A 13,410-nucleotide genomic window follows, 5' to 3' on the forward strand; every position below is an offset into this window, starting at 1 on the left:
AGAGAAAGGAGAGCACCACTGTCTCATTACTATCTTCTTCTGAAAATACAAAGCAAAGCACATCACACACCTGATTCTTGGTAGGGTTCAGAAAAATCTCTGCTGCAGAAGTGCTAATGAAATACTCTTCTGCTTACAGTGACTTTTTAAATAAATAATTTCCAACCTTTTTCAGTATTTTTTCCCACTTGTTTTATTTCCTTGTGGAGCTTCTTCCTTTTAAGCAAGTAAATGAGTGGATGATTTAAAAAACAATGATTAATTTTAAAGGGTGGAAATGCCGACTGCATCCCCCCCTGCTGCACCCATCAAATACGGAGCATTTTCAAGAATTTGGGGAGTTCTACTCACTTGTTTTTCCCAAAGGGAACAGTGTCGTGGAGTGAACATCTCAGCAGAGCACTTTTATTGAATGGATGTAATGATCTGTAGTTTTCCCACTGTCCCATGAGCTGCCTTCAAGTCATCTCGCACTATTTGGCTGGCTTAGACTGGAGAGTTCATTCAGTGCTTACACTGGGTCTTGCATGGCTTCCCAGCTGCAATGTGGAAACTTAAAGAGGCAGAGAAGGAAATCAGGAATGCAGTATTTTCATTCATGGCTGAAGGAAAGCTTGCACTGGGCTATAGGAAAAGTTTTATCATGGTCAGATTTAATCCAAACCATTCGGTGTAGTTGCAATAATAAATTTTCTAGTTTCCAGGTAATATATTTTAACTACAGCATGATACCAGTGATAGATTTCTTTTTTTATATACTCTAAGGCCCTTTATAGCTTTTCCAGTTCAGGGTAGATTTAAGATGTTGACAAGTATCTTCAGAGACAATAAGGATTTTCGATTTCATCCCTCAACACTGCTGCTGAATAAGACAGTGTTACTTCAGTAAAGATTTCAGCAGAAGCATGCAGGGAATTTTGTTTGTCTTAGGTTGACTGTTGTAGAACACTCGATTTTTGTTTTGCAGACTAACAAGGGGGACGAACTCTCTAATCGCATCCAGAATACACTGGGCAACTATGATGAAATGAAAGACTTGTTAACCGATCGATCAAACCAGAGTCACCTTGTTGGGGTTCCAAAACCTGGGGTTCCTCAGACACCTCTCCCCAAGCCCGATGAAATTCTTATCGCTGACTCAAGACCACCACCTCCTCCCTCCATTTCCAACACTTCTTCCACACCAGCAGACCTACCTGTGCAGCAGAGCAAAAGCACCACAATGGGTTGGCAGAAGGCTGGACACAATGCTGCGTCAGAGAGTCAGCAGAGAGCCAACAAGCATGGACACCGCTCACTGGAATCCCACAAGGGTGACTTCAAACTGGCAAACCAAAAATCCAGTCTGGAGAAACTGAAACGCTATGCATCCAGTCCCACCTCCTCATCCTCCTCCAATGCTGCCCAGCAAAGCTCACTGAGGGCCACACTAGGTGACAATGTCAGCAGAGTGCAGCAGCCAGCAAAGTTAAATTGTGGCTCTGAAGGAGGAGCTCAAGTGCAGGAGAGGCCCTCAAAGCACAGCAGTGGGCACTGTGTCCAGAACTTCCCACCATCTCTTGCTTCAAAGCCTAGTCTGGTTCAGCAGAAACCAACAGCTTATGTAAGGCCAATGGACGGTCAAGACCAGGCCCCTGATGAGTCTCCAAAGCTAAAGTTATTGACAGAGACGACCAAGTTGTATAGGAGAGTGCCTTCTAACAAGTCTGATTCGGCCAGGACCAAGTCAAAGATAACAAAGTTCAACATTCCTAAGCAAGAAGAGGTATGTGTTTTGATGCTTTCTATGACATTCTGTCCTGAATAGATGAATAGATAGCAGCTTGGAACTGAAAACTGCATCTGTCTCTTTACATATTTTTAATATTTTAGTTTATATGTTTATTTTTTACTTTGCTGACATTGACATCCAAATAGCAACCACATAGTAATGTAAAGGTATCTCAACATCAAAATGTCTTCAGGTCCGTAACACCCCTTAAGTGCCACATTTTCTAATGCTATATACTTTTCTTTTTTCCTGAATGTCCATATGTAATGTCTGGATATTTTAAATCCATCTTTTAGCTAGGCTTGTGTGATATTTCATAGTGTTCATACTCAGTTGACTTTTTTCTTTTTGTCAGTGATTAAATGAAGTGCTTGGGATCAGAGGTAGTTCTGCCATCCTCAATGATGTCAAAGTACTTCTACAATCTAAATAAATTATACTTAGCTATGTGAGACGTGTGGAATAGATGAAAATGTAGCAATGAGTCTCTCGTTCATAAAATCTGCTTCTCTTTCCAATCCATTTTCAAAAAGACTAAGGTTTCTTTCTAAATAAACACTGTCTGTAAAAACCAGTCTTGCTATAAAGGTGTGAGCATGTCTGAAAAAAGCTTCTAGGCAACATTCCTGTTATCAGCAGTAGATGTGAAAGGTGTCTGCTTGGATGTATTTTACATTTGTTTATTTCACATTCCTTTGGCAAGATTAGGATACCTTATTTTGTCACTTGTGTGTTCTATGATTTTTTGTTTTGTGTTCTTTGGATGGGGAAGGAATGATTGTTTTTGGCAGGATGAAGAATTTCTTTTTCTTTCATGTGTGTATTGAGAAACCTGTACGTTAGTACAAAGATGGTCACATCCCCTCATGCAAAGTGGTAGAGATCCCATGGCTTAAACAATTTATAGTATTTATAGACTGAATGATTCTATTTGACTGAATCACTGAGACTGTCTCCGAGCAGCGAAACTGATTGTTTATTCTTATTTGAGGACTGTGGTGTGCCTTGAAATGTTTTTAGTCTGCTTTTTTATTTATTTATTTATTTTTCTGGCACTGTAAAAGGAGAGGAAAACTCTAATTTTTGGTGAAGCTCTCTGGCCTCTTAATGGCTGTTTTTCAGAAATGGAGTTGACTGCTATATTCCCTCTTCAGTTAGGTTGAGGGAAGAAGTCTCTCTGGAAGCAATTACTTCTCTCAGTTCCTGTAGACATTATACCCATGTGGTTTTTCTCTAAGTTTAAGTTCCATCAGTTCCAAACCATTCTGAAGAGATATGTTGTTACTGAAAAGGGGTTGTTTTAGGCACTTAAGTCAGATTCGATAAGCAAATTTAGCATTCACAGATTGCTGTAATTGTGCAGATAGATCAGGTAATGGCATATGCTAATATCCATTTAGCTATTATTACCTCCTTCAGACTGCTCACTTGCTGCTATCTGCAAGTAAGAAGTATTGTTAGAATTAAAGATGCCTGTGGCAATTGTCTGAATCTTACAAATTTTCCCCCTTTACATGTGTGCAATACTCCAGTGACTAGTTTAGAAAGGGTTTTTGATAGGCAATCATTTGTTTGTCTGAAATTCAGAATTTACCATTTGCATCAAGATTTGCCTACCTCAGTAGGAAAGAAAGCTTTCACTTGTTGTACATAATCCATAATGATGCATAAGGGTAAATTTATACTGCAGTTTCTAGTCATACAGACATATTGGAGGTGGCTTAAACTAACTTGCTTAGATACTGATAGCAGTGTAGGCTATAGTAGGAGAGCATGGACTACAAGGTAACTACTATAGTGTTCACCAGCTTCTGTCAGGTTTTGTGAGACAGTGTTTTTGAAATAGTATGTGATAACATAAACATTTAGCTGAAGTTGAAGAAGGTAGACAAAAAGCATTGTCTGGCAGGTTAAGAAAGAGGTTAAGTGATTATAAAAATGATAGATGTATTGCTCATAAGAAAATGGTAGATGTTATGGATGGTGTTGGAGTCATAGCTTGAGCTAATAGAAGACAGTGCTTAGATCTCAATTTGAGGGCTGGAAGTACTGGTGATAAAAGTACCCAACATTTTTTCCTTTATCTTGACTTTCCTTTGTTCTAACATTTTCCATCTCATGTGGCACATGATGAAAATGGTAACCCACTGATACTGCTACAGGGAGAAGTATTGACTAAGACTGATTTTTTTGTTGTTGTTGCCTAATCTGTTCTCCCTTAAATTTTCAATAGTACTCATTTTTGTTTAAAAATATCTTTCCATTCCTCTTATTTTTATCATACATCTCCTAAAAAGATTTTGTAAGAATTTCCATGCATTTCTGCTTTCAGACTCTTAAAGCTTCTCCTTTCCATCAAAAGGCCATTGTCCTTCATTAGGAGTATCAGTTTTAAACTACTCTCACCACATAAGCTGTCACAGTCTTCTGAACCTTTTCAGACAAAATGAGGTTTCCCTTGCATAGAATGGGAGCTAAAGGTGATGGCCAGAAGAGATCAGGTATCCCTAGAAGACATGGAATGGCCAGAAGAGTAGAGGTGAAGTACAAGTTGATGGTGAGAGAAAGAAAACTGACAGTGTCTGGGAAACTATATGGAAACAGAACTGGGTACCAGAGAGTTGCCTGAGAGAAGTCAGAAAAATATGGGAAAAAGGAGAGGGACAGAGTATGGGAATAGGATATCTGTAATGCATGTGGTTGAATGAAGCTTGATGTACGCTAACAAAAGAGGCATATGTCTGAGATGGGGTAGCTAGGGCAGTTAGTGTGCTCTGGGGGCTTAGTGTAAGCATTACCATGTGATCTTTAATAGAGTCACAGAATAACCAAATGGCTGATGCTGTAAGTGACCTCTTGAGATTGTCTAGTCCAGTCTCCTTGCTTAAGAGGGGTCAGCTAGGGGGCTGCTGATGACTGTGGCTATCTCTAGAGCTGGAGACTCTGCTACTTCTCTGTACAACCTGTGCCCAGGATTGATCACTCTCACAGTAAGAAAGTGCATTCTTGTGTTCAGGGGGAATTTCATGTCTTTTAGCTCATACTCTTTCTTTCTTGACCTGTCAGTAGCTACTACTGAGAAAAATCTTACTCCCTATTCTCTGCTGCCTCCCATCAGGCATGTGTGAGGGCCGCTCCAAAAGTAATGCCTCCTATTTTATTATGTTGACTCACAATGCCAGAGGCAGATATTGGTAGGATGGCAGTAGGGGCTGAGCCATCCTGACAGTATTCCTTTACATTTTGTTGCCATGCAACAGATGGCAGTAGAGGAGCAGTCTGACACAATGGCGTCTGGCATGGAAGTACACATGAAGCAAAGATGTGGAACTGAATTCTTCCATGTGGAAAAATGGCACTCACTGATATTCATTGACGCTTGCTGAATGTTTATGGAAACCAAACAGCGGATGTGAAAACAGTGAAGCAAGTGATGCCTTTCAGCAATGGTGACCGTGACATGAAAGATAAGCCATGTTTCAGATGGCCATGCACAACTATCACACCACAAAATGAAGAGTATCTTGATCAGCTCATCCAAGCTGAAGGTTCAAACTTCCAGATTCAGACCAGAGAAGAAGACAACATTTCTCTTGTAGCTCAATAATACCAGGTCCCATTCTAGTTTGAAGACCATGGGGCACATTGCCAAAATTGACAAGACTGTCTGGAGCTGACAATTTCTAACTTCCAACTGTTTAGGTCAGTGAAAAAGGGGCTGCATGGGCAACAACTCCATCATAGCAGTTGTGAATCAGTGGTCACCTCTGCCGGTACATATCTTTATGAGCATAGCATTGCTCATTGTTCATTGCTGATGAAAATGCATAGCTAACAGTGGTGACTATGTTGAAAAATAGTGTTTTATAGCTGAGAATTTGCTCTATCAAAGAATATTACGTTGTTTGTATCTGTTGGAAACAAATGGGAGGTATTACTTTCAGAGCAACCTACATATTTATACTGATGATTTTTCCCTGCCCCTAGCCCCTTGAACCTTCTTTTCTTCTGACTGAACAGTTCTAGCTTTCTCAGACAGTCCTTGTTATGAGAGATACTCCTATCCCATTAGCATCATTGTAGCCCTGAATTCACTCCAGTAAGTCCATGAATATCTTTTGTGTACTGGGGAGCTTGGAACTGGCCCTAGCACTTCAGGTGTAGCCTCAGTGTTTAGCAGGGAGAAAGGATCACCTCCCTTACCTTGCAGGCCACACTTTTCCTAATGCAGCTCGGGGTATTGTTGGCCTTTGTTGAGGTGCAGGCAAATGGGTGCATCTGTGGCTCATGGCCAGCCTGTTGTCACTGAGGATTTTCATGTCTTCCTCTGTAGAGAAAATTTTCATTCAGTTAGATGACAGCCTCCATTGGTGCATGGGATTCCAAGAGTCAAGATTTAACATTTCTTCTTGTTGAGCTTCAAAGAATTCCCATCAGCCCATTTCTCCAGACTACCAAGGTTCCTCTCGATGGCAGCATGAACCTTTGGTTTATCAGCCACTTTTCCCAGTTTTACAAACTTGTTGAGTCTACCCATCATCCAGATTCTTAATGAAGGTGCTAAACAGTGTTGGCCTCAGTATTGACTGGAGGGGGTAAGCCATTAGGAACTCATCTTCAGTAAGACTTCGTGCCACTGATCACAACCCTCTGTGACGTTTTCATAGTCCTAGCTCTCTGTCTTCTAGACTAGTTTTGTCATTGTACTTTTTGTTTTATACTTTCGGTTCTTAAAATGTGTTCATAATGATACCATGGTCCAAAATCTATTCTTTTTAACTTGATCTAAAACAAGTTCTGTGGCTACTTAACCGAACTGAAAGCTGGACTGCAGGAGTGTTCCTGCAAATTGGGGAAGTGAGACGTGAGTGTGGGGTGTTGGAGTGAGAGAGAAGGTGAGATACAGTGGATAGAAAATTGTGGGCAGGAGACAGGGGAGAAGCTGCCAAGCCTGACCAAATAGAGAGGTGAGTGGTAAGAAATAACCATTTTCCTAACTCCTGCAGACTATACTTTTAAGGGATAAATGTAGTGATATGCACTTCTTTGTGACTTTTCAGTTTTATTTTGAACATCATGTGGCTACAGGCAGCTTCAAGTTCCACAGGCAGAGAAAACCAGGAAACGGGAATGTATTGTCATATATCTCTTCATTTACAAGTCCACTTTCTAATGCATGTAAACTGAGTTTGCTGCTTCCATGAATGTGCATTTAGCTTACGATACTTAGCAGAGCCTACTGGTGTATCTCATTGCTTCTCATTCATTTGCGTTTATCAGTTTGAAGGAGACATCAGTGGAAAAATAAACACATAATAAAACAAAGTAAGAACTGTGGAGTAGGAAGCAATGCCATGGAGAGCATGTGTGTCTTCAGCAGGATACAAAATCCTTTTCTCTATATCCCTTGAGATTTTCAGAGAAACAGGGCACAGAGTTGGCTGCAATACAATTATTATTCACTGGAAATAAGAGCACTTGAATACAAATTATAGACCATTTTCAATACATTAAAAAGGTCAATTTTTAATGTAGTTCAATACCTCATTTGATATTTTTAATCAGTTTTGGAAAGCCTTGAGTATCTTGACACAGACTGAAGCTTATAATTCTTTTTTAAATTGTTTTAATGAGAATAACTTGGATAGACCTGTGTGTAGAAAGGTAGTGGTTACTCATTTGGGAATTTAATCTTTAGGAACCAGGTTCATCAGTGTTAATTAGAATCCATACCCAACCTCCCGGTCCTTCCAAAATTATCATATTGCTCTGTATAAAGGATAGCTCGTCATCTCAAGTACTGCTATTTCACATTTTGAACTACTTAGGATTATACTGCTGTAGGGAAGAGAAATGTATTAAGAAAAAGAAGCAGGAAAAGCAAGTGCCTCTCATTTCTAAAATGTTCTTATAAATAAGACAATGAGAAAAGCCTAAAATGGCAAATCCTGTTCTTTATATCTGAGTTCTGTTTTTGAGTTTCATCTTATGGGTTGCATCAGGGTTATGAAGGAAGGAAATAGAGGCTGTGTTCAGGAATGAGTAGCAGTCTAATGGTAAAAAGGAAAGATTATGTTCTGTTAAATTTTGGAACACGTTTATGTGAAATGTAGATAAGGTCATCATGAGGGCACATTCTTATCCCACTTCATGGAGTACTTACACAACTTCTTCTGCAGAAGAAGTAATGCAAAATAGATTAAATTCTGAATTTTTTTTTTTTTCATTTTTGCCCTGGCCTTACTCAGGCAAATTCCTGCTTGCCTGCATAAGATACTCTCAGCATTCATTCACATTGGAGTGTCTATATATAGCTATCAGCATTTGCCACACACATTAGCAAGTGTTCCTTAAATCTGCATTGTTTTTTTCATATCAGTTCTATCTCTGTGTATTAATGAGAAACAAAAACAATGCCAACTCTTTTCTCCCCTTCTTCCCCCTCCCAAGAAACAAACAAACAAACAAAGAACACTTAAATGTGGACTTAGTGTCAACAATTCATTCAAAATACATTCTTTTAAGAAGAACTTTGCTGCACAGCATATGTAACAAGCAGGTCCATGTTTAAAAATGGAAGTTCATAATGTTAAATACTAAGTGGAGCTCCATTTTACTTGGCAGCATAAGCTCCAGTGTAGACTTAGCAGGGAAAATAGTCCTGATGAGTGCAAGCCTCCTTTGGAAATACTACATATCCCAACCTACTCTGGGTGGGAGTGTCTCTCAAGGAAGGAAGAGGGGTTAGGGGAGATCTTAGTAAGCTCTTTCCTCAAAGGCACAGCACTGTCCTCCTCCTGCTGTGACAGAGCACTGCTGCAGGAGGAGGATTCAGGCAGGATCTGAATTCCGGCCTTTTTTCTCTGATTCCCGGGGTGTTGGGTTCTGACCCAGAAAGGCAGAAGTGAACACAGAGGAGCAGCTGAAGATGATTTAGATTAAAAAAAGAAAAAAGAATAAAAAAGAGAGAGAGATGAGTTGAATGCATTAAAAAAATAGTTCCAGATTTTTTTCTGACACTGTTCCTGGACTTACCCAGAGAGGCTGGAGACGTGGGCATAAAATGAAGGGTGTAGATACTTTTCTACCATTTATCAGCTGTATTGAAAAATTGCAGTGCTTGGGAAGCAAGTTAGCAATCACAGCGCTTGAGTACTGTAAGTATGAGCCAGTTGTAGATGTTTTCTTTCCAAGATGTTCATGGGAAAGAGTTAGCAAGCCGCATTTACCAGGAGACACAGCTCAATTCATCCCTGTAATGTTACCACTGACCTTCCCCACAAATAAAGAATGTTTTCCCACGTTAGACAGGAAGAACTGGACAACAAGAGCAGTGTGGTGCAAAGATCCCTGCTAGCCGTAGGTTATTCAGGACCTTCGAGTGAGTCCGTGGGAGGGCTGTGCATAGAATGTATTAAATAGACAGAGTGGCATTAGAAACACTCTCAACAAAAATAGTGGAGACCACAATGTACAGAGATGGATTTTCCATATAGTTCTTAAAATGATACAAGCTTCTCCCCTTCTAGCAATCTGCAGTCACAAAGGCACAAAGTAAGCCTGTGTGCAGGCAGTTCATTAAACACAGTGGGCTTAATTTTTCTAATTATTCTCTCATATTAGTTCTTGTAGAAGGAGAACGCTGTTTAAATATCTTTACTTCAGTTCTAGAGCTTCCTGGTTTCCCTCAGTTTTTCCCTTTTGAATTCAATAACATAATAATTATTTATATTTTTGTTTGTTAGTTTGTTTGTTTGTTTTCTAGGAAAGCACTAGCTAAACTTACCTATACATTCTGAAAACACGGAATTGATGTACTCAGAGCCTAAAATTTCCTGCATGCGTTGTTTTCCATATGCTACACGCTATGCATTTGTTGCTATGGTGAATCTCTTGCTGTGCCTCATCATTTTTAAGGGGCGGGATGGCTATCATCAGAGAAAATTTCTTGAAACTGAATGCAAACTTCTGATTGTCAAGAGAATTTCTCTGTGTACACACCTGCCTTTTTGCAAGTGTTTCCCAAGGTTAGGGTTTTTTTGTTTTTGTTTTTGTTTTTTGGGTTTTTTTTCCTAATTATTGAGTAAATATTCTGGACACTTCATTGAGGTCGCTTTAAAGTGACATCCTTCCTTCAATAGAACTGGTCTTCCAATCTTTTCAAAAGATGATCAAGTAACCATTTTGAAGAGCTCAGTGAATGTAAGAATGTGGTTTATTGTGATCAAAGTATGTATCTTTTTCTTTTTTCAATTTTTCAGACAGTACGGTTTGGTTTAAGAATCAGATCTGGAGTTGATACAAGAGTGCATGTATAAACACAGCCACATCCCTGTATAATTGCTTCTTTAGTTCCTTTTGGCAGGCAATGAAGATATTGATGAAGGAAATGAGATTTCAATTGCATGTTTTGTCTGATTTCCATTTTTTTTGTTGAATCCATCAGTAATGCTCATGATGATGGTGGCTGGATGTAATAAGAATTCCCCCTGCCAGAAACAAAGCAGTGTAATCCTCAGTGACACTGCTCCCACTTTCCCATCTTTGTCCCCATTACTATGGATTGCTCTGAAGTTCTGTGTGGGTATGGAGGTGTAGGAGGAACCCAACCTTTTCTGGATGTTGTTGCAAGCACCAGGCCTCAGCACTTAGTTTCGGCCAAGCATCTCCTTCCTATCTACTTGATATGTCCTGAACAAAGGAGTGCTTGGGAAGGCAGAGAGGTGGGCTTGCTGCAGATTTCTGATAACCAACACAGTGCTCAGACAGAGTACTTCTCAGCACTCCTGTTGTACCACACTGAAGTGCTGTGTTGGTGTGCAGTCAGGTGTGAAGTCCAAGCCCCCATTGCTGCTGCAGGGACTCACATTCCCCTTTCCTGTAATTATAATTAGGTAGAGCATTTCTGTCTTCTCTTTGTCTTCAGAGCAGTCTACACGGGATCATGCTGAATGTAAAGGTGGTTTAGGATTTTTTCTTTAAGTATCCATGGAAAAGATTTTCTGTTCTGTAGTTTCCCCATTCTTTCATAAATTAGAGTGACATGAAATTTCCACCACTGTACATGCTCACTGGGGTCAGTTATGACTGATGAGTAGGAGAACCAAAGGCAAATACAAAGAGCTTCACAGATCACTGTTAATTCCAGCTAAATAAATAACATATACGTGCTGCTTGATATATAAGGTTAAAAAGGTCAGATCTCCAGTAATTGTTGTAAATGCACCCAGCCAGGCCAGAGGCAGTTCAATTCTTTATTGTTGGTCATATATTCTCTTAAAATAAATGAAGACAAATATTCCCTTAAATATCTGCATGTAACATACTTTTTTCACCCTGCACATCGTAAAGTTGTCATTTCCGTAGCACTTCTGAATAGGGAAGATCTATCCCTGTGGTACCACAAAATAGCTTCCTAGAAAAGTAATTAACAGAAGACTGGTTTGTTTTTGTTGGTTGTTTTTTTTTTTTTTTCTTTCCCAAGTTCAGAAAAGATAAATAACGTAGGCGTCTGATTTCCTGTCACTCTTGGTTAACTCTGTATGAAAATGGATAGCTTCCAAACTGAAACAGGCACCGGCCTGTCTGGAGAAAAATGCATCTGTAAAGAAATGTGTACATTACATATTCATGCAGTTCCAAATCTCTTAATTGTATTTTATATATAACAATCTCATGTAGTGAAATATGGTACCCTTATTATTTTGTGAGTTAAAAGCAGCATGCCAGAGAAGCTGAGCTTGCTTCGTACGGAGTTCAGAATAAGCATTTCCTTTCCTGAATTCCTTCATGCATACCCCACTCTTCCCTCCCCACCAACATGTTTCTCTGAGAGATGGAGGCCCAGTGTGAGGTGGCTTCACACCATTTCTATTCAGAAGATAAATATACCAACGCATTCACAACAGTGAGCCATGGGGTTAAGAATATTAATAGAGACCAAGCATTTTCTCTCAGAACCAAAAATTGTTATTAATATTCCTCTGTATTTACTGCAAGTGGCTGTGATGGAAGCACACATAGCTAAAAAGAGAGGAAAAATAGGAGTATTTCTTGTCAACTCTTATCTCTTTTTCTTAACGTATGTTAAAAGGATTTAAAATGTTCTCAGTTTTCTAACTCTCTTGATATGAGTTGTTGAAGATGATAAGTTTTTTCTTGCACAAACTAGAGATTATTAACATCCACCAACAGTGTAATCCATTGTTAATCAAATCTGGTATTTATTTGAAACTGGCTGTAGAAGTTCGTTGCAAAACAGAGGCAGGAGCAATGTAAATCCTCCAACATCTAGAGCTAAGACAGAGACAAGACAGAATGACTCTACATTGTGCCAGGGGAGGTTCAGGTTGGATAGAAGGAAACATTTCTTCTTAGAAAGAGCAGTGAGGCAGGGGGAGGTGATGGAGTCACTGTCCCTGGAGGTGTTCAAGAACTGTGTGGATGTGGCACTGAGGGATGTGGACAGTGGGGATGGTGCAGATGGGCTGATGGTCGGACTAGATGATCCTCCCTTGCCCAGGAAGGTGGCATCTCTGGCAGTCTCTGGCAGTGTTCAAGAGGCATCTGGATGAGATATGGCTTAGTAGCTTGTGGTAGCCATGGTAATGGGTGGACAGTTGGACTGGATGATCCTGTAGGTCCTTTCCAACCTTGTGATTCTATGATTCTATGATCTGAGAGGTCTTTTCCAGCCTTTATGATTCTATGAAATAGAAGACAGCTACAAGATTTTTCATTAAAAACACAATCAAAACCAATATTACCTGGAGTGGCCATGTCTTAGCAGTTCGCATTATTTTCTAAGAGACCTTCTGCAGTTTTAATTACACTCTGAGACATATATGATACAAGAAAATATGTTAGCTAGTTAATTGCTGATCCAATGGTACTACCAGTTTGTAGATGAAATATGCTGTCTGGGCAAAGGGCATGGAAGGGATCACCAAGGGTAGCATGCAGTAGACAGTTTGAAAAAGATCATAAGCCAATAAAAAATTTCTTTCTTGAACCTATTCAGAAATATTTAACAGGCAGGGAAGTAAAACATACGAAGAAAGAAAGGATATAAAAATGACGTGGGTCTTGTGGAGGAGTCTGAGAAGAGAAGAATAATGTCAGAACCTGAAGAGGAAAGAATGAAGTTATGCTTTGAGGAACCCAACTGGAACTGATGGCAGTGCGGCCCCAATTTATGACAAAGTCTGTGTTCAAGATCTTTCAGTTACTTAGAGATGGCTGGGCAGTCCTATAACCTGTAGTTTTTGCTGCAGTGTGTTTTTATTTATTACGATGAGGAGCTTGAATTGTCTCAGCTCCTGAAAGCACACCGGCTCTTGGCTTTTTTTCCCCTTTTTTCCCACTCAGAGTGTTTATAATCTTTTGATAGTATCCAGTCACATTTTCATCAATAAACCAAAAATTATTCATCTTTTACTACTGCAATCTCATTTGGGAGCTTCAAAGCTCTCCCTTAGTAGTGATGGCAGCTCTGCCAGGAACACACTAAGCGCTGCTGCAGGGGTGTCAGCTGAGGTACAGGTGGGTGGGGACACCTTTCTGGGTGGCATCTGTGCCCCCAGCTCAGCCCTAAAGCAAAGCCAGACAAACTGAGCCCCTAGCTCTGTCCTCAGGTATTT

At 39.9% G+C, this 13,410-nt stretch overlaps 1 protein-coding gene across 1 annotated transcript in view; it reads left to right on the forward strand.

Moving 5' to 3' along the window:
- AFF3 (ALF transcription elongation factor 3) overlaps positions 1 to 13,410 on the forward strand; it is a 317,423-nt gene that overhangs the window by 51,193 nt on the left and 252,820 nt on the right. Inside the window, 2 exon segments of the mRNA XM_065741179.1 lie at positions 968 to 1,254; positions 1,375 to 1,765. Coding sequence (XP_065597251.1) covers positions 968 to 1,254; positions 1,375 to 1,765 — 678 coding nt within the window.

Source organism: Cyrtonyx montezumae, unplaced genomic scaffold (assembly GCF_038088225.1).
Source record: "Cyrtonyx montezumae isolate F1298 unplaced genomic scaffold, pur_monq_1.0 scaffold_3, whole genome shotgun sequence".
NCBI classification, from domain to species: domain Eukaryota; kingdom Metazoa; phylum Chordata; class Aves; order Galliformes; family Odontophoridae; genus Cyrtonyx; species Cyrtonyx montezumae.